This window comes from Oncorhynchus gorbuscha, linkage group LG25 (genome assembly GCF_021184085.1).
Source record: "Oncorhynchus gorbuscha isolate QuinsamMale2020 ecotype Even-year linkage group LG25, OgorEven_v1.0, whole genome shotgun sequence".
In the NCBI taxonomy this organism is placed as follows: Eukaryota; Metazoa; Chordata; class Actinopteri; order Salmoniformes; family Salmonidae; genus Oncorhynchus; species Oncorhynchus gorbuscha.
In genome coordinates this window covers 29686153-29707463 of record NC_060197.1, presented here as the reverse complement: position 1 = coordinate 29707463, position 21311 = coordinate 29686153, and the positions used below count along the sequence as shown (strand labels likewise).

The 21311-nt window shown below is 45.2% G+C and overlaps 1 protein-coding gene across 1 annotated transcript in view; it reads right to left on the bottom strand.

Moving 5' to 3' along the window:
- Positions 1-767: 767 nt before the first annotated feature.
- The window catches only part of LOC124013604 (fibroblast growth factor 11-like), a 128279-nt gene continuing 107735 nt past the window's right edge, over positions 768-21311 (bottom strand). The window contains exons 5-6 of the mRNA XM_046327921.1: positions 3795-3993; positions 768-3623 (exon numbers count right to left, since the gene is read on the bottom strand). Coding sequence (XP_046183877.1) covers positions 3481-3623; positions 3795-3993 — 342 coding nt within the window. The 3' untranslated portion in view covers positions 768-3480. The remainder of the gene's footprint in view (positions 3624-3794; positions 3994-21311) is intronic.

Sequence of the window (21311 nt, the reverse complement as noted above, 5' to 3'; positions counted from 1 at the left end):
GCTGACAAGGTACAAATCTGTCGTTCTGCCCCTGAACAGGCAGTTAACCCACTGTTCCTAGAAAATAAGAATTTGTTCTTAACTGACTTGCCTAGTTAAATAAAGGTTAAAAATAAACTTACTCAGCGTTAGCCCTTAACGTATTTACAGTACACTCTAATCTCATAGCTAATAGTAACTAACGCTTATCAAGGTGCGTTTGGAGAGCTGTGATGGAAAAGTTATGCCAAGGAAAGACATTGGAGAGGCGTATTATTATAATAATAATAATAATATGTTGCAACAGATCTTCCCAGCCCTTAAAGAAAACAGTAAAATCACAGGATTCATAGCTATTTCCCGAAAATCCCATTTATGGATTCACTGACCTTACATTGACTGGTTTGATAAACCAGTAGAAGCCCTCGCTTAATGTATCCTCTTATTCTCGCTGCTCTGCTCACCTCTTCCCTCATCCCCTCCCCCTCTCCTTCCCTCTACACCCATCTCCTCCTTTTCTCTCCTCTCCTTTCCCTCCCCCCCGTCTCCTCCTCCCCCTCACCTGACAGTCTCACACCCTCTAGTTGGGAATCTTCCCAGAGACTCTTCAAAACCTTTCTTCAGTAGGACGTGCTTGGAAATGAGCTTGCGGAATCAGTGGATCAGGCGTGGTGTGTTAATGTGTGTTTTGTATGTGTCTGTGTTAACGTGAGCCTGTTGTCTCAGCACCCCGGGGGGGGGGGCCGGGGGGGGGGGGGGGGGGGGGTCCAATAGGGTTGCAACAGTGCAGTGTATACAGCTTACAAATCTTCACAAATCTTCACAGCAGGTTGTTTGTGTGTGTGTGTGTGTGTGTGTGTGTGTGTGCCTGTTGTCAACACCTTATTTGGGATTACCTGGTCTGCCACGGGGAGAAGTCATCATAATTCCCATAATTCTCTCTGAACCTTCGTTCCTTCCTTTCTCTCCTTTTGCTCGACCAAACAAGCATGCTTAGTCTAAAATAAGGACCTCCCTATCTACCACTCTGCCCTAGCTCTGGATACTTCCCAAATGGCACCCTGTTCCTTACATAGTGCACTACTTTTGACCAGTCCCCATAGGGCTCTAGGGTGCAATTTGGGATGGGATGCATACAGAGCTCAAATCCCTCCAGTAAACACGTCAACATGAACAAACACTCATCATAGAATTATCGACTTACGTCAGTGACTGGCAGAAAGATTGTTCATGGCTAATCTTCTTTTTTTAAATGGAGGAGGAAGCACATGTAGCTTCTTCTAGCTTTGCGTTCTCATCCTTATTACTAAGCCATCGCCCTCTTTGTATTATGTCTGTGCCTTTAGCATCCGGTCTTTACCATTAGCAACATCCTTGTTGTGCAGCATGGGGTGTGACATTGACAGCACAACTTACAGGTTGATAATACTCTATGGTTCCTTTCCCCTGTAGAGAGCTACTTTTGACCAGGGGCTCTTTTGACAAGTGGTGCACTATATAGGGATAGGGTTGCCATTTTGGACGCCCCCTATGAGACATGATGGCGAGATGCGCGTTTTTAAAGAAGGCTTGTTTCCTTTGCATAATAACTAACACACTTGACCCAGTGTTGGAGAGGTTCAGTGCATACTAGTTGCCTATTACATATAAAGTAGAGATTAACAAGAAGAAATCAACGTGGAATTAGGAGGTCGTTAGCCCGGGTGCCAGTCTGTTTGCTATGACAATCCCATAAGGATTTTGACAGTGGAAACTGACTGGCACCCAGGCTAGGAGGTTGCAGCCCTCTGAAAAGAACCACAACTGTCCTGCAATATCACATACCCAACCAGAAAATAAACCCCACAGTGGGCATGTGTGCTGTATCTCCCTGGCTTACCTGCTGACCAGACCGTTCGCGCGCATGTTGATCTTGTCCACCCACACCAGACGCGAACACCAGGCGCGATCAGGACACCCAGGTTAAAATATCAAAACGAACTCTGAACCAATTATATTAATTTGGGGAAAGGTCGAAAAGCATTAAACATTTATGGCAATTTAGCTAGCTAGCTTGCTGTCGCTAGTTAATTCGTCCTGGGATATAAACATTGGGTTGTTATTTTACCAGGACTGGAGTGTGGCTCTCAGTTCATTTTTCAATCGCCCACGTGGGAATATGCTCCTAAAAACCAATAGGAGATAGGAGAGGCGAGACTTATAGCGCATCATGCGTCACAAATAGAACCAAGTTCTATTCTAGCGCCTGGCTAGCAGTGTGGGTGCAATGATTGAATGACATGTATGTGTGCATTTGTTTTGCAATGCTCGCGCACGCGACGCGGGCGGTGTGGTCAGCATGTTAGGGGCATGAGCTAGAGAAATGATCTAGTGTGGTTATAGGATGGTGTAACGCATGGCTGGGCACAGAGAGGGTAAAGCAGTCAGTTTAATAATAACCCTCATGGACAAACAGACTCCCAGAACATCTACACCATCTCACTGATTATATCGTCATCATTCTTCAACCTCTGACCCGCACACAATCACCCTCTCCCTCTGCTGCCCAGCCGGTGTGTGTGTGTGTGTGTGTGTGTGAACACAATCGTGTGTGTCTAATTCAGTGCAGCAGGGAGGTTTCTCTCTCTCTTTCAAGAGTTGGGGAGATTTTGATCAGTGGAAGCTGCTGTTAAACACCCCTAGAGAGGAACAAGGAGTGTTTTTCTTGTGCTGCCGAGTGGAAAACTGAGGTTAACAAGGGAAAGAAAAAAAAAAAAAAATATGGAGGAGATACATAGCTATGGTCACAAAGGTGCTGACGGACAGAGAAGACCTGCTAACCGATAACTAAGAACAAAAGGATGTTTTGGGCTTGCATCCAAAATGGCACCCTATTCCCTTTGTAGTGCACGACTTTTGACCACCACCCACACAAAGTAGTGCACTATATTGAAAATAGGGTGCAGACGCATCTTGGATCAACCTTACATTAGTATGGATGGAAGCTTTGGGTATGTAGAACAATAGGACCCCCCTGCTGCTCAGTGGGGCAGGGGGGAAACATTTAACCGTGACAACCCTGTGTAATAAAAACAGGAAGACATTGTTCGTTGTGAAGTGACGTAGATTAAAAACAGACGATGCTGATGACAGGTGTCGGTCTTCTTTCTGGGAATTTCCTGTAGTGGATGTGTACATAGTTGTGACGTGACCAGTGCATGCTACGACGCACCCAGCCTCATTCCTCAAGTTTTATTGCTCTGAAATCTCAGACTCATACAGGGGCGGTGTTGGGTAAGAGAAGGGGAGGGGGCTGCAGTGCGTGGGAGACACCATGTCTTTAAAGAAGGGTTCCATTGGCATTTATTTCCCCAATCCTTCACTATTGCATTATGGGAGATAGAGTTCTTCTAATGCTACCATCAAGTAGCTCCATTGTTTCTATATATCATCCCTGTAGTTCCTTTAGGTGCCCATGCCAGTGCCCAGTGCCCGTATGACCGCCCCTGTGTTCTCTGTGCGCTAGGAGGTTTTGGTTTTTGAGGGCGGGTCTTTTTTGCCGTTCTGCAGCACAGGTGAATCGGAGGCCTTGGCCATTTTCCTGGGCGAACTCAGCTCGGCGACCACCACCACTTCATGTAGCGACGGCTCCCTGTACATAGCCACTGTAGGGGGGAGGGAAGGGATGTGAGAAAAGGAAAGAGGGAGACAGAATAATATTGAACAGAACAAAACTCTTATTTTTTTTAAATGAGACCAGAGTGCATCACGAAAAGCAAACGTGACAAAATGACAGCCAACTAATGACCATAATTAAACTTCCTACTGTACTGCACCTTCGATGAGTTTGGGCAGGAAGTGGGCGGCCCCCTTGGTCTTCTTGACCCTGTTGCCCTTCATGACCTGCCCGTCCCGGTTGATGCCGATGTACCAGGCCCTGCCCGACTGGGTCTGCCGGTACAGGATGGACGAGTACGTCACATAGTAGTTCTCAAACACACTCTCTTTGAACTTGCACTCTGGGGTGAAGTGTTCCTGTGGATAACACAGATAAAGCATAGGTGAACACATAGCGAATACAAGCGCATGTGTGCATACACACACACACACACACACACACTCTAAAGGGTTTTTTGGGTGTCCCCATAGGAGAACCCTTTTTGGTTTTAGAGAGAATCCTTTTTGGTTCCAGGTAGTGCTGTTTTGGGTTCCATGTAGAACCCTCTGTGTAAAGGGTTCTGCATTGAACTCAGAAGGGTTCTAGATAGCACCTTTTTGTCAATGCGTGTACATATACACAAACACACACTCTGGGTCAGCGGAGAAGAATAACAGATTGGAAGTGCTGACCATTTTTTATTCATTCCATTATTTATATATTTATTTTCCAATTCCAAAGGCTCAGCTGGGGAATGGCGGGAAATGGAGCCCACATTTCATTGTGACAGGGTTAGGAGAGCATCTGTGTCTGCTGTGAGGAAAATGAACACATAACCACACACACACACGCGCCCACACACGGAGGCTATCTGTCTTCTCTCTCTCTCTTGTGTCATAACAAACACACGCTCGCTCTCAAACACACACACAAGGAAAAAATTGAAAGAAGGAAGAAAAACAAAACAATTAACATACGGATGACATTCTGTTTCCAGTAACAACCAGCAATCAACAGAAGTCCTTCACTCCTTCCCCAGTTAAACTGTCCCATCTATAGTCACCCATATCACCACCACAATCTCTGTCTCTCTCCTCTCTCTCTCTGTCTCTCTCTGTCTGTCTGTCTGTCTGTCTGTCTGTCTGTCTGTCTGTCTGTCTGTCTGTCTGTCTGTCTGTCTGTCTGTCTGTCTGTCTGTCTGTCTGTCTGTCTGTCTGTCTGTCTCTCGCTCTCTCTCCCTCCTTTCTCTCTGTCTCTCTCCTCTATCTATCTCTCTTCCTCCATCCCACCGTCATTTGGTAACCTTGTTGAGGAGCAAACCAATTTGCAGGATTGATTTGGAGCCTTGATGTGACTGGTGAACAGAAACGCCTTGAATAAGGACTTTACTCTCCCTCTCTTTCTCATCCCTCTCTTTATCCTTTTCCCGCTCTTTACCTCACCTACTTCTTCCCTCTTTTTCAGTTTTTTCCCTCATTATCTTCACTCTCACTCCCCCACTGTCTCCCCCTTTTCCCTCTCTCTTTCCCCCTTTTCTCCCTCTCTCTGCATTTCTCCCTCTTTCTCTATATCCCCCTTCTCTCTCTCTCTCCCCCTTCTCACTCTCTTTCTCCCCCTTCTCGCTCTCTCTCTCTTAGTGGCTGGAGAAGTGGGTATACTCTTCATTTTGCCAAACATTTCCCAGTGATGGAAAGGTGCTCTGTATGAAGAATGATATGACAAACAGTCACATAAACTCTGAATGACCTAAAATGATAAATCCCATCCAATTAACTGATTCACTCATTAACTTACTGTTAATAGTATTATCTATCATTAGTTCATGAAATTGTTTGCACTATAAGATCCAGCCCATGATATCATCCTCAAAACGTGGTGGAATGCCTCCCGAGTGGCGCAGTGGTCTACGGAACTGCATCGCAGCGCTTGCTGTGCCACAAGAGATCCTGGTTCGAGTCCAGGCTCCGTCGCAGCCGGCCCCGACCGGGAGACCCATGGGGCGGCGCACAATTGCCACAGCGTCGTCCGGGTTAGTGGAGGGTTTGGCCGGCAGGGATGTCCTTGTCCCATCACGCAATAGGGACTCCTGTGGCGGGCCGGGCGCAGTGCTGACACTGTCGCCAGGTGTAAAGGTTTTTCCTCCGGCACATTGGTGTGGCTGGCTTCCCGGGTTAAGTGGGCATTGTGTCAAGAAGCAGTGTGGCTTGTAGGGTCGTGTTTCGGAGGACGCACGGCTCTCGACCTTCGCCTCTCCCAAGTCCATACGGGAGTTGCAGCAATGAGACAAGACTGTAACTACCAATTGGATACCACGAAATTCGGGAGAAAAAGGGGTAAAAACAATTATATGTGGTGGATCTATTGAGGGAGTTAATACCGAGTTACCGAGTTAATACCGCATGCATAGTTGCCCACACACACAAACCTTCATAGATATATCTCCCTGAGCCAACAATGTGAAGCCACGAGGGACAGTACCCTTAAATAGCAGGTCCTCGGACACTCTCAGAAATACCTTCCAGGTCCTCAGACACTCTCAGAATACCTTCCTACTATTGAGTTGCACCCTCTCAGAACAGCTTGTATTTGTTAGGACATCTACAAGGTGTCGAAAGTGTTCCACAAGGATGTTGGCCCATGTTGACTCCAATGCTTCCCACAGTTGTGTCAAGTTTGCTGGATGTCCTTTGGGTGGTGGACCATTCTAGATACACACAGGAAAACTGTTGAGCATGCAAAACCAAGCAGCGTTGCAGTTCTTGACACTCTTAAACCAGTGTGCCTGGCACTTAAATATTTTGTCTTGCCCATTCCCCCTCTGAATAGCACACATACACAATCCATTTGTCAGTTGTCTCAAGGCTTAAAAATCCTTCTATACACAATGTAGTGGCACCTTTCCTTGATTCATCACATCCTAGCTCCTCACCTCCTCAAATCTCATTGGAGGAGAAGGTCAGAAGGGAAGGACCTTAGACCCTCTCCTCCAATACAGTTGAGGCGGAGGCGAGGAGAGAGGATGCGAGGAATTTTATCAAATGTCTCCATCTCTTTGTCTGACAAAGATTGGGTCCTCCCAGGGGCCACACATTAGCTCTTTATCAATTAATCTGTCCTCGAATCCTTGCATCCTTGATTCCTCGCATCTGAGGGCTCCAGACATGGCAGGGCCCATGCCACCTCATTAAATAAGCAGGAGTCCATTGGGGCGCCTAAACACAGCCAGTCAGTCCCTCTCCCCACCAGGTTCATCAATAAACATGGCAACAGTAAACATGTTGTCCCCCACGAATGATGCTGCGCCCCCCTTGGGCCAATCAGTGTAATTTTGAAAATGTCAGATCTCTTTGGCAAGACGCATCATTCACCCAAGTTTCATCAAAATTGAGCCAGTGATGTCAGATATCGCGTGGGTCAGTTAGACTCATATCCCTGAGCATGTGTGACAAATTGCATCACTCTGAGTCAAACAGATCAAGAGATATAAACATGTGCCTGTTATAGCACCACCGTGTGGTCGATATGAATGTTTTCACATATGGTGAGTCTTGACAGTGTTTGCAACATGTGTACTTCATTTTTTTACAATACGAATATCCTTGACTGATTTATATGCATATATGTACCAGACTACGCCCATGTGAATGTTTATTGGTCCACGCCCATGTAAAGGTTTATTGGTCCACGCCCATGTAAAGGTTTATTGGTCCACGCCCATGTAAAGGTTTATTGTGTTGCGAGACCTTTGTCCATAGGTGCCACATATCAAGTTTTGTGTAGATCGGTCATTCGGTGGCAGAAGAATAGCATGTTTTTCACAAACTTCAAAATGGCGGAAAATCCATAATGGCAGACCCAGGGCAATTTCTTTCCTTGTGAGGAGAGTGACCTATGAACCGAATTTCCTGACTAGGTCAAATTGGGTGCGGGACGTGACCTTTCAATGTTTGCATTTCAAATCTCCTGTTATAGCGCCACCATCTGGCCAATGAGTGTAATTTTGTAAATGCCGGATCTCTATAGCAAAACAAATAATTCAACCAAGTTTCGTGAAGATCGGGCCAGTGCTGTCTGAGATCGTGTGTGGCTAACGTATGCACTAACAGACGGAGAAAGATCCACAGTCCCCCTTTAATTGTGGGGGACAATAAGAACTACGCTGCTCTCTGAGCTGCCATTGAGGAATGAATTAATGGAGGGAGGGAGGGGAAGACTTAAACAGAGAATGTTAGAAAGTAGCACCCTTCGGTACTCTAAGGCCTAAAATTAAGGAAATGAAGAAAAAGTACCATTAAAAAGTACCATTCACTCCAAAAAGGAATGATTGTGTTGAAATGAATGAACCCAAAGCTGCATCCCTTAGCCTAGGACTTGGAGGGAAGGAGACTTGTATCATGACGTGTGCCCGGCCCAAACTCTCCATCACACACAGACATATTAACACAGGCAGGCATGCTTACACACACATGCACGCATGGATGCACATACGCACACACACACACACACACAACCATTCACTCACCCACTCACGCAGACAGGCAAGCTTACATGCATACACGCACGCACGCGCACGCGCGCACACACGCACACACACACACACACACACACACACACACACACACACACACACACACACACACACACACACACACACACACACACACACACACACACACACACACACACACACACACACACACACACACACACACACAGACAATGACTCCCCCTGAACTGATTATATCAACTCTGCAGGACATCAGCAGTGTTTCTTAATAGGATAACAGCCATTTAAACAGAACGATCGTTTGGACAGGAGGCTGAGCCACCCAACACACCAACCACAGGACACAACTGCACACCCATTTATCGTAGACATCCTTCTCATCCCTCTCTTTCTCTCTTTCTCTCCTCTGCTGTAGGCTATTCTCATTGGTAGCCCCCTCGAATCCTTCTCTTTGTTTTGGTCCTCCACTCTGTCTAGCCCGTTTCTATTGTTTAAAAAACAAAATCCATGTTGCTGTGGTGTTTATTACAGGTTAAGATTGATTTCTCACTAGCTTAGAAATGGGTGCTGTCTCTATCTTTAGGTCAGTTAGATCAGTTGTTCCCAAACTGTGGTGCGCGCCTCCTGGGGGGGGGGGCTTAGTCCGGCTTTAAACTTTCTCTTGAAAGTTGTACTAGTAGAATGCAGAAGGTGCGAAGTTGGGTAGTGCATCATCAGTTCCTCTTGTCACGTTAGTCATTGCATACCTCAGATAGCTATTTATAACTTGTCGGGTTATGTCCAGATCAACTAGCCCATGTGAGTTTATTTATCACTCAAATATCATAAAAACACATGAGACATGGCAAAATGTATAGAATTGCAAGGAAAGTTGCTTTAAAACTACAAAATGTTCTTTGCACCCCATGACAAAATGTGTAGAATTGCAGGAAATATGCTTTGAACCTGCAAAATTCTCTCCACCAACAAGAGGGGTGTGAACAGTTTGTGTCTTGAACAGTGCTTGTGCCCTTAGAAATAGATGTGGTGGGTGCGTGCATGCAGGGGAGGCGGGGGATGTTCCCCGATGCTGGGAGGGGGTGGCCCGAGTAAAACGTCAGTTGTTATTCACTCTCTAACCAACCAGTGAACTCCTTTTATAATGACAGTGGTCAGAATGTTAGTTTAGTAGTCCTTCTTTCTTGTATTAATATGATGAATCTAGTGAGTTGAAAACACATGCTACAACCTGAGAAGAGTTTACCCTCTCTGAGTAGGACTGATCTAGTATCAGGCGGCCCTGTTCATTTAATCGTATTCATTATGATGCAAAAGGTCAAAACTGATCTCAGATCACTTGGCGACATCACCAGGCCGTATTAGTTAATAGACCAATAACGAAGAGAGTTTGCCCACATCTCTGCCAATAACAGTAGGTTTCAGATTACATGTCCCCCTCCCATTAGGGTCCTCCAATTAGGCCCCTCACTCAGACTCAAAAATTATTGCTTAAGAAATAGCTTTTTGCTAAGAAGCCATTTTGAATTTTTGTCCATCCGAGAGCAAAACAGCAAAAGAGTCTCACCTTTCCATAGCGGGTCATATTAGTGTGTAGCCCAAACTGTTCGGATGCTACAGACAGAAGATGGCAGATCGTTTTCGTGAGAAGGATGATTCTTAAGCTCTCTCGTGGTCTGACAAACACCTCTGTAGCTCATCCATCTTCCACCACAGATGCAGAAGGCTGCCATTGGTGGATGAGATGGGGTTAATTGTTACCCAGAAATGATTTGATGTTGAGATTTAAAAAACATGTTTTTATTAATAATAGTCTGCATTACCAGGCAGGTCACCTGTGATGCAAGTCAGTATTCAAGGTCCATCCATGTCTGAGGACATCAGGAGATTATGTGGAAACCGGCCACTAGGGGCAACAGTGAGCGCTGTTACCTTCAAGTAAGCTTTGGATTAGCTAGGGAATGGTTAAATTAAGGGTCTTGTGGATGGGGATGGTGGGTTGCTTGTATCTGCCTCTGGTTCCAAAGGATGCATGTTTGGATCCAGCGATAGAAATAGTTTTAGAATGTTTGTTTTAAAACCTTAACCCTTACCTTAACCATTCTGAGTTAATGCCTAACCTTAACCATTCTGAGTTAATGCATAACCTTAACCATTCGGAGTTAATGCCTAACCTTAACCATTCGGAGTTAATGCATAACCTTAACCATTCGGAGTTAATGCCTAACCTTAACCATTTGGAGTTAATGCCTAACCTTAACCATTCGTAGTTAATGGCTAAACTTAACCTTGAAACGATACAGAGAAGTAACCAAACACTTTGACGTTTGGAATGACTTCGAAACTTTACGTTTGATGCTGACGTGACACTTTGAGAGCTTGTTGGCATTGGACCTTTTATGAATGTGTACCTGGGCAAAAGTTTTGAGAATGACACAACTATTAATTTTCAAAGAGTCTGCTGCCTCAGTGTCTTTAGATATTTTTGTCAGATGTTACTATGGAACACTGAAGTATAATAACAAGCATTTCATAAGTGTCAAAGGCTTTTATTGACAATTACATGAAGTTGATGCAAAGAGTCAATATTTGCAGTGTTGACCCTTCTTTTTCAAGACCTCTGCAATCCTGGCATGCTGTCAATTAATTTCTGGGTCACATCCTGACTGATGGCAGCCCATTCTTGCATAATCAATGCTTGGAGTTTGTCAGAATTGTAGATTTTTTGTTTGTCTCCTGAGAATTGATCACAAGTTCTCAATGGGATTAAGGTCTGGGGAGTTTCCTGGTCATGGACCCAAAATATTGATGTTTTGTTCCCCGAGCCACTTAGTTATCACTTTTGCCATATGGCAAGGTGCTCCATCATGCTGGAAAAGGCATTGTTCATCACAAAACTGTTCCTGGATGGTTGGGAGAAGTTGGTCTCGGAGGATGTGTTGGTACCATTCTTTATTCATGGCTGTGTTCTTAGGCAAAATTGTGAGTGAGCCCATTCTCTTGGCTGAGAAGCAACCCCACACATGAATGGTCTCAGGATGCTTTACTGTTAGCATGACACAGGACTGATGGTAGCGCTCACCTTGTCTTTTCCGGACAAGCTTTTTTCCGGATGCCCCAAACAATCGTAAAGGGGATTCATCAGAGAAATTGACTTTACCCCAGTCCTCAGCAGTCCAATCCCTGTACCTTTTGCAGAATATCAGTCTGCCTCTGGTGTTTTTCCTGGAGAGAAGAGGCTTCTTTGCTGCCCTTCTTGACACCAGGCCATCCTCCAAAACTCTTCACCTCACTGTGCGTGCAGATTCACTCACACCTTCCTGCTGCCATTCCTAAGAAAGCTCTGTACTGGTGGTGCCCCGATCCCGCAGCTGAGTCAAATTTAGGAGACGGTCCTGGCGCTTGCTGGACTTTCTTGGGTGCCCTGAAGCCTTCTTCACAACAATTGAACCGCTCTCCTTGAAGTTCTTGATTATCCGATAAATGGTTAATTTAGGTGCAATCTTACTGGCAGCAATATCCTTGCCTGTGAAGCCCTTTTTGTGCAATGCAATGATGACGGCACATGTTTCCTTGCAGGTAACCATGATTGACAGAAGAAAGAAAAAGAACAATGATTCCAAGCACCACCCTCTTTTTGAAGCTTCCAGGATGTCAGCTGATCCTTTTTTTGGCTGAAAGGGAAATGGAAATAGGGACTTTTAATTGCAATTCATTCATCTGATCACTCTTCATAACATTCTGGAGTATATGCAAATTGCCATCATACAAACTGATGCAGCAGACTTTGTTAAAATTCATATTTGTGTCATTCTCAAAACTTTTGTCCACGACTGTACTATAAGCACTAATGAAAATCCACTTCTCTCCAGCAGGGGCTGATCAAACACACACAATATTAACATAAAGACCTCTCCTCTCTTACCACTTACCCAAACCTCAGATCTACCACCGCCTGGGCCCTCTTAAAACACTCTAAAGCCCATTTAATTTACAGACCCGCGTTACAAATCCACGTGTGTTTTTTTAGCTGACTCAGTCTCTCCTGTTGCATGTTGGGGGATTTGAGGCAGATTTGTTATTAGCACATCCTCTCACTCCATATTACATAAGTTCATCAGGAACAGAGGAGATTGGGGATGGGGGGAATAGAGGGATAGGGGGAAAGAGGGAAAGAAACCAAGGGAAAGAAGGAGTGAGATGGAAAGGTGCCATAGAGAGAGGAGGAGAGGGAGATGTACACAGACTCATGGGCAGGGCATAGACACAGAGACAGACAGAGGGACAGACAGAGGGACGGAGGTCAATTAAATCACATTTTTTATTAGTCACGTACACGTGTTTATGTTATTGCGGGTGTTGCAAAAATGATGGTGTTTCTAGCTCTGGCAGTGCAATGATATCTGACAAGTAATATCTTACAATTTCACGACATATACCCAATAAACACAAATCTAAGTAAAAGAATGGAAGTAAGAATATATAAATATATGGACAATGTCAGAGAGGCATATACTAAGATACAGTAGAATAGTATAGAATACGGTATATACATATGAATAATGCAAGACATGTTAACATTATAAAAAGTGACTAGTATTCCATTGATTAAAGTGGCCAGTGATTTGTAAGTCTATGTATAAAGGCAGCAGCCCCTGTGTGCTAGTGATGGCTGTTTAACAGTCTGATGGCCTTGAGATAGAAGATGTTTTCAGTCTCGGTCTCAGCTTTGATGCACCTGTACTGACCTCGCCTTCTGGATGATAACGGGGTGAATCAAATCAATTCATATTGTATTTGTCACGTGCGCCGAATACAGGTGTACAACAGGTACAGTGAAATGCTTACTTACAAGCCCTTAACCAACAATGCAGTTTTAATAAAAATGCCTAAAATAAATAAATAATAATATGTAATATGTAAATGTAGGTAGCAGAGAGAACAGTCTATGACTAGGGTGGCTGGAGTCTGACTATTTTTAGGGCCTTCCTCTGACACCGCCTGGTATAGAGGTCCTGGATAGCAGGGAGATTGGCACCAGTGATGTACTGGGTCGTACGCACTCTTGCAGCTGTAGAACCTTTTGAGGAGAACTCATGTCTTTTCAGTCTCCTGAGAGGGAATAGGTTTTGTCGTGCCCTCTTCATGACTGTCTTGGTGTGCTTGGACCATGTTAGTTTGATGGTGATGTGGACACCAAGGAACTTGAAGCAACCTGCTCCACTACAGCCCTGTCAATGAGAATGGTGGTGTGCTCGGTCCTCCTTTTCCTGTAGTCCACAATCATCTCCTTTGTCTTGATCACATTTAAGGATAGGTTGTTGTCATGGCACCACACGGCCAGGTCTCTGACCTCCTCCCTATAGGCTGTCTTGTCGTTGTCGGTGATCAGGCCTACCACTGTTGTGTCATCGGCAAACCTAATGATGCTGTTGGATTTGTACCTGGCCATGCAGTCATGAGTGAGCAGGGAGCACAGGAGGGGACTGAGAACGCTCCCTTGAGGGGTCCCCGTGTTGAGGATCAGCATGGCGGATGTGTTGTTACCTACCCTTACCACCTGGGGGTGGCCCGTCAGGAAGTCCATGATCCAGTTTCAGAGGGAGGTGTTTAGTCCCAGGGTCCTTAGCTTAGTGATGAGGGCACTGTGGTGTTGAACGCTGAGCTGTAGTCAATGAACAGCATTCTAACATAGGTGTTCCTTTTGTCAAGGTGTGAAAGTGCAGTCTGGAGTGCAATAGAGATTGTATCATCTGTGGATCTGTTGGGGCGGTATGCAAATTGGAGTGGGTCTAGTGTTTCTGGATAATGGTGTTGACGTGAGCCATGACCAGCCTTTCAAAGCACTTCACAGCTACAGACGTGAGTGCTACGGGTCGGTAGTCATTTAGGCAGGTTACCTTAGTGTTCTTGGGCACAGGGACTATGATAGTCTGCTTGAAACATGTTGGTATTACACTCAGACAGGGAGAGGTTGAAAATGTCAGTGAAGACACTTGCCAGTTGGTCAGCACATGCTCGGAGTACACGTCCTGGTAATCCGTCTGGCCCTGCGGCCTTGTGAATGATGACCTGTTTACCACATTCGTCCGCAACAGCTGATGCTCTCATGCATGTTTCAGTGTTACTTGTACCAAAGCGAGCATAGAAGTAATTTAGCTCGTCTGGTAGGCTCGTGTCACTGGGAAGCTCTCGGCTGTGCTTCCCTTTGTAGTCTGTAATAGTTTGCAAGCCCTGCCACATCCAACGAGCGTTAGAGCCGGTGTAGTACGATTCGATTTTAGTCCTGTATTGATGCTTTTCCTGTTTGATGGTTCGTTGGAGGGCATACCGGAATTTCTTATAAGCTTCCAGGTAAGAGTCCCGCTCCTTGAAAGCGGCAGCTCTATCCTTTTAGCTCATTGCGGATGTTGCCTGTTATCCATGGCTTCTGGTTGTATGTACGTACAGTCACTGCGGGGACGACGTCATCAATGCACTTATTGATGAAGCCAGTGACTGTGGTGTACTCCTCAATGCCATCAGAAGAATCCATGAACATATTCCAGTCTGTGCTAGCAAAACAGTTCTGTAGCTTAGCATCTGCTTCATCTTACCACTTTTTTATTGACCAAGTCACTGGTTCTTCCTGCTTGATTTTTTGCTTGTAAGCAGTGATCAGGAGGATATAATTGTGGTTAGATTTGGACAATGGAGGGCGAGGGAGAACATTGTACATGTCTCTGTGTGTGGAGTAAAGGTGGTCTAGAGTTTTTTTCCCCTATGTTTTCACATTTAACATGCTGGTAGAAAGGAGGTAACATGGATTTAAGTTACCCTGCATTAAAGTCCCCGGCGACTAGGAGTGCCTACTCTGGATGAGCATTTTCCTGTTTGCCTATGGCCATATACTGCTGGTCTTAGTGCCATCATCCATTTGTGGTGGAAAATATACAGCTACGAAGAATATAGATGAAAACTCTCTCGGAAGATAGTGTGGTCTACAGCTTATCATGAGATACTCTACCTCAGGCGAACAAAACCTTGAGACTTCCTTAGATATCGTGCACCAGCGGTTGTTTACAAATGTACATAGACCACCACCACCTTGTCTTACCAGAGGTGGCTGTTATATCCTGCCGATACAGTGTATAACCCGCCAGTAGCATGTTATTCATGTCGTCGTTCAGCCACGACTCGGAGAAACATAAGATATTACAGTTTTTAATGTCCCGTTGGTAGAATACACGTGCTTGTAGTTCGTTCACTTTATTTTCCAGCGATTGTACGTTGGCCAATAGTAGATTAGTCAAATTAGCCACTCTTCGCCGGATCCTCACAAGGCACCTCGATCTCCTTCCATGATACCCCCTTCGCTTTCTCTAGCGAATGAGGGGGAGGAGGGCCTGTTCGGGTGTCTGGAGTAAATCCCTCTCGTCCGACTCATTAAAGAAAAAATCTTTATCCAGTTCAAGGTGAGTAATCGCTATTCTGATGTCCAGAAGCTATTTTCGGTCATAAGAGACGGTAGCAGCAACATTATGTACAATGCAGAAAAACAAACAAAATAGCAAGGTTGGTTAAGAGCCCATAAAATCTCATCCACCCCTCCGGCTCCATCATAACCTGTTGCGTCGAGCAATCCCGTATCCGGGAGCGTAATTATAGCCTCAAGCTCATTACCATAACGCAACGTTAACTATTCATGAAAATCGCAAATTAAATGAAATAAATATATTGGCTCACAAGCTTAGCATTTTGTTAACAACACTGTCATCTCAGATTTTCAAAATATGCTTTTCAACCATAGCTACACAAACATTTGTGTAAGAGTATTGATTGCTAGCATAGCATTAAGCCTAGCATTCAGCAGGCAACATTTTCACAAAAACAAGAAAAGCATTCAAATAAAATAATTTACCTTTGAAGAACTTCAGATGTTTTCAATGAGGAGACTCTCAGTTAGATAGCAAATGTTCAGTTTTTCCAAAAATATTATTTGTGTAGGAGAAATCGCTCCGTTTTGTTCATCACGTTTGGCTAAGAAAAAAAAAACAAATTCAGTCATTACAACGCCAAACTATTTTCCAAATTAACTCAAACGTTGTTTAGAATCAATCCTCAAGGTGTTTTTCACATATCTATTCGATGATAAGTCATTCATGGCAGTTTGGTTTCTCCTCTGAACCACATGGTAAAATGCACGCAGCTGGAGATTGTGCAATAATTGCAATGGAGGACACCAAGCGGGGCACCTGGTAAATTTAGTCTCTTATGGTCAATCTTCCAATGATATGCCTACAAATACGTCACAATGCTGCAGACACCTTGGGGAAACGACAGAAAGTGTAGGCTCATTCCTTGCGCATTCACAGCCATATAAGGAGACATTGGAACAAAGTGCATTCAAAATCTGGGGCATTTCCTGTCTGAAATTTCATCTTGGTTTCGCCTGTAGCATCAGTTGTTTGGCACTCACATATAATATCTTTGCAGATTTGGAAACGTCAGAGTGTTTTCTTTCCAAAGCTGTCAATTATATGCATATTCGAGCATCTTTTTGTGACAAAATATCTTGTTTAAAACGGGAACGTTTTTTTTATCCAAAAATGAAAAGAGCGACCCCTATATCGAAGAAGTTAACACACACAGGCAGTGGCTTGAGTGTTGTCCTTGGCATTCCTGTGACATCGGATGCTGTAGGTGTCCTGGAGGACAGGTAGTTTGCCCCCGGGGATGTGTTGGGCAGACCGCACCACCCTCTGGAGAGCCCTGCGGTTGCGGGTGGTTCTTTGCCGTATCAAGCGGTGACACATCCCGACAGGGATCTGTAAAGGTTTGTGAGGGTTTTAGGTGCCAATACAAAATGATTTAGCCTCCTGAGGTTGAAGAGGTGCTGTTGTGCCTTCTTCACCACACTGTCTGTGTGGGTGGACCATTTCAGTTTGTCATTGATGTGTACGTCAAGGAACTTGAAGTTTTCCACCTTCTCCACTGTAGTCCCATTGTCCCGTGGCTAGAGGGGGTGCTGCCTATGCTGTTTCCTGAAGTCCACAATCATCTCCTTTGTTTTGTTGACATTGAGTGAGAGGTTATTTTCCTGGCACCACACTACCAGAGCCCTCACCTCCTCCTTGTAGGTTGTCTCGTCATTGTAATCAAGCCTACTACTGTTGTGTCGTCTGCAAACTTGATGATTGAGTTGGAGGCATGCTTGGCCACACAGTCATGGGTGAACAGGGAGTACAGGAGGAGGCTGAGCACGTCCCCTTGTGGGTCCCCAGAGTTGAGGATCAGCGAAGCGGGGGTGTTGTTTCCTACCTTCACCACCTGGGGGTGGCCCGTCAGGAAGTCCAGGACCCAGTTGCACAGGGCAGGGTTCAGACCCAAGGCCTCAAGCTTAATGATGAGTTTGGATGGGAGTATGGTGTTGAATGCTGAGCTATAGCATTCTTACAGTACATAGGCATTCCTCTTGTCCAGATGGGATAGGGCAGGTCTACTGTTGGTGTGTGTCTTCTTGTCTGCTTGTGGGCCCAGTCTTGTTGTGACAGCCAGACATGAAAGATCCTTCCTCTCCTTCACCAGGCAGCAGGATAGAAGGATGGAGTTAGGGAAGGAGGGAGGTGAACCATCCGATTCTCACTGACATTAGTAACAGATGGACCAGTCCCCTCACTCATCACTCACTCTCACTCTGAGAGATAGGGAGAGCGAGATGGGGAGAGAGAGATGTAGAAAGATGTGGAAAGAGAGGGAAATTGGGAAGAGAGGCAGGAGAGAGAAAAAGAGAGATAGAGAGTGAGTGGGAGAGAGGTGGTAGAAGAGGTGGTAGGTAGTTTAACACATCTTACATAATATTCTACAAACTATAGGGAGAGAGAGGGGGGGGTACAGCAGAGTTGAAAAGGTTTACCAAAGCACCTTAACAAGGGTTTCATGGCAACGATATGATATCATGCCGTGGCACTTTAGAACTCTTCTTCATAAGGCCAATATAAATAATATTGTACGCTTAAAGGGATGGAGCCAATTTACATCCTACTGCTAAAATCTGAACTTGCACAGGTCCGAGGAAGCAGGTTGATTTCCATACACTACCAGAAACACCCCTCCTCTACTCCCCCTTTCCCCCCTTCTCCCTTGCCAGTACTTGCTGTGTTGACATTAACCATTGAGCTCTCATTGCAGTCAACTGGAGAATTGATTTCATGTTGGACATATGTGAAAAGTCAATAGGCATTTGGTTGGCCACGCCACGCATGCATACACCCAAGCATGGAGAAGATAGGGGCACTTACATTACAAGCTCCGTATCGGCCAACTAGAAGTTAAGCCTGGGTTTAACCATCCGACACTTATCGAATGTCTCCCAGGGGACAAATGTATTTCACACCGTCAATAGGACCGGACGTGTGTGTGTGCGTGCGTGTATGCAAGCGTGTGCGTATGTGCGTGCGTGAGTGTGTTGCAATGTCATTGTCTCAAACATGATCTGCAAAAATCAAACAACTTAGAAGTCATAACAAGATATCCTAGAAGTCATTAACAAGATATCCTAGAAGTCATAACAAGATATCCTAGAAGTCATAACAAGATATCCTAGTAGTCATAACAAGATATCCTAGAAGTCATAACAAGATATCCTAGTAGTCATAACAAGATATCCTAGTAGTCATAACAAGATATACTAGTAGTCATAACAATATATCCTAGTAGTCATAACAAGATATCCTAGTAGTCATAACAAGATATTGTCAGGACCCGGTTACGAACCCGGGTCTCCGGAGTGAGAAACAGTCACTTAACCAACTGAGCCACGAATAGTCGGCAGAACCCAGAAGATGAGGCAGACACAGCAGTACTTGAGACGGTGTATTTAATGTATTTAATGAAAAAAGTGAAGTTCTTCAGGAAAACATGTAACTCCACAACCTCAAAAGGAATCCTACAAGAACAAAGGTAATCCTCCAAGACAAAAAAGGCAAATCCACAAGGTGGAAGGCAAAGCACAAAAAGCCTCAAAAGACACTCAAAAAACAAACAAACAAGAACAAAAAACAGAATTCCACAAGAGAGTCCACCGGGATCAACAAGAGTTCTCAGAGTACTAGGGCTGGGTGCTAACATACAAACACAGAGCAAAGAACAGAGGAAAACAAAGGGTTTAAATACAATCAGGGGAAACGAGGCACAGGTGCAAATAATAATGGGGATCAAGGGAAAACAAAAGGTCAAAAGGCACAATGGGGGCATCTAGTGACCAAAAACCGGAACAACCCTGGCCAAATCCTGACAGATATCCTAGAAGTCAAAACAAGATATCTTAGAAGTCATAACATGATATCCTAGTAGTCATAACAAGATATCCTACTAGTCATAACAAGATATCCTAGTAGTCATAACAAGATATCCTAGTAGTAATAACATCCTTCACCAGTCCTTTATCAGTCATATCAATCATAAGCCATGTCTTTATAATGGACGAAGATTAAGGAAATAACTGTCGTAATGGCAGGGTTGTAGTAGGGTGTCTTACACACGCACACACAGGTGGAGGTTATAGTACAGTAGTAGTACCGTAAACCAGGTGCATGGAGAGGTCCTAAGCCAATAAACTGGCAGCTAGATGGACGCCTTGGATCATTACCAGGACCTCTGAGCTGCAGGAGCCTTCACAGTCACTGACCCCACTGCCAAACAAACATATGCAAACACACACACATACAGAAACACACGCACTTGCACAGGCGCACACACACCATGTTCAGAACAGCTGGAGAGGAGGAGGAGGAGGAGGGGGTGTCCTCTGCATCTCACCTTGTCTGCCAGACCCCGCGTTTGGGGATTTTCCAGAGGAAACTAGAACTAACCTACACTCTCTCGTTCTCTCTCTCACACTCTCTTTCCCTCGTTCTCGCTCTCTCTCTTCCTCATTATTTTTCTCTCTCTCTTTTTCTCGCTCGCTCCCTTGCTCTCTTTCTCTCCCTCTATAACCCTTGCTCTCTCACCCTTTCTCTTTCTCATCTCTCTCTCTCTCCTACCTCTTTACCTCCCCCCATATCTGAGGGCCACGTGTGTCTGCATGCCTTTACTGCTCGGTCAGTTTCAGGGAAGGGAGGGGGAGAAGAGGGAAGTAGGGGAGGATAAACAGAATGAGAAAAACACTGAGAAGAGGTTGACTAAAGGGACGGAGGGAGAGGGAGTAAGAGGAGAGAGTGCTGACTCAATCAAAAAAAAGACAAGCGTTTTCTGATTCGATGAAAGGTGTGGAAGGTCAGAAGAGAGGGATGGAGAGGGTGATCAGTGTGTGTGTGTGTGTGTGTGTGTGTGTGTGTGTGTGTGTGTGTGTGTGTGTGTGTGTGTGTGTGTGTGTGTGTGTGTGTGTGTGTGTGTGTGTGTGTGTGTGTGTGTGTGTGTGTGTGTGTGTGTGTGTGTGTGTGTGTGTGTGTGTGTGTGTGTGTGTGCATAACCGGCGTGCGTGTGTGTTGCACAGTGCAGATTGGTCCTCTGAGGTCAGTGTGGATCCTTGCAGGTTCTAGTGATATTGACTAATTAGCTCATCCGTCAGGGCCAGGGGCTGAGGGCCAAGGAGGGCCAGGGGTGAGGGCCAAGGAGGGCCAGGGGTGAGGGCCAAGGAGGGTCAGGGGTGAGGGGGGCCAGAGGAATATGACCCCTACAACTCACCCCCTTCAACCGCCTCCCAAACCAGACATGACCAGTATGAAGAATCACCCTGACTCCTGGAGAAGGTGGACAAACACACACAACAATATACTTTATATATACTATGTGTGTGTCCACATACAACAGGTTGTCTATAGTCCTATATACTGTCCTGTATACACTGTGTGTGTAACTGTGTCCACACCCCCGACAACAGACCATTCAAATGAATAGAACATCCTAATAAAATATATATACATGAGAGCACTCTCACTTTGGCATCATTTCAACAACACACACACACACACACACACACACACACACACACACACACACACACACACACACACACACACACACACACACACACACACACACACACACACACACACACACACACACACACACACACACACACACACACACACACACACACACACACACGCTCCACTGGGTTGGTTACAGGGATAAATGTCACTCAACAGTAGCTGGACTTCCTTGTGTTCTCTTCTACTGTTCACAATGGCATTGTGTTCTCCTCTACTG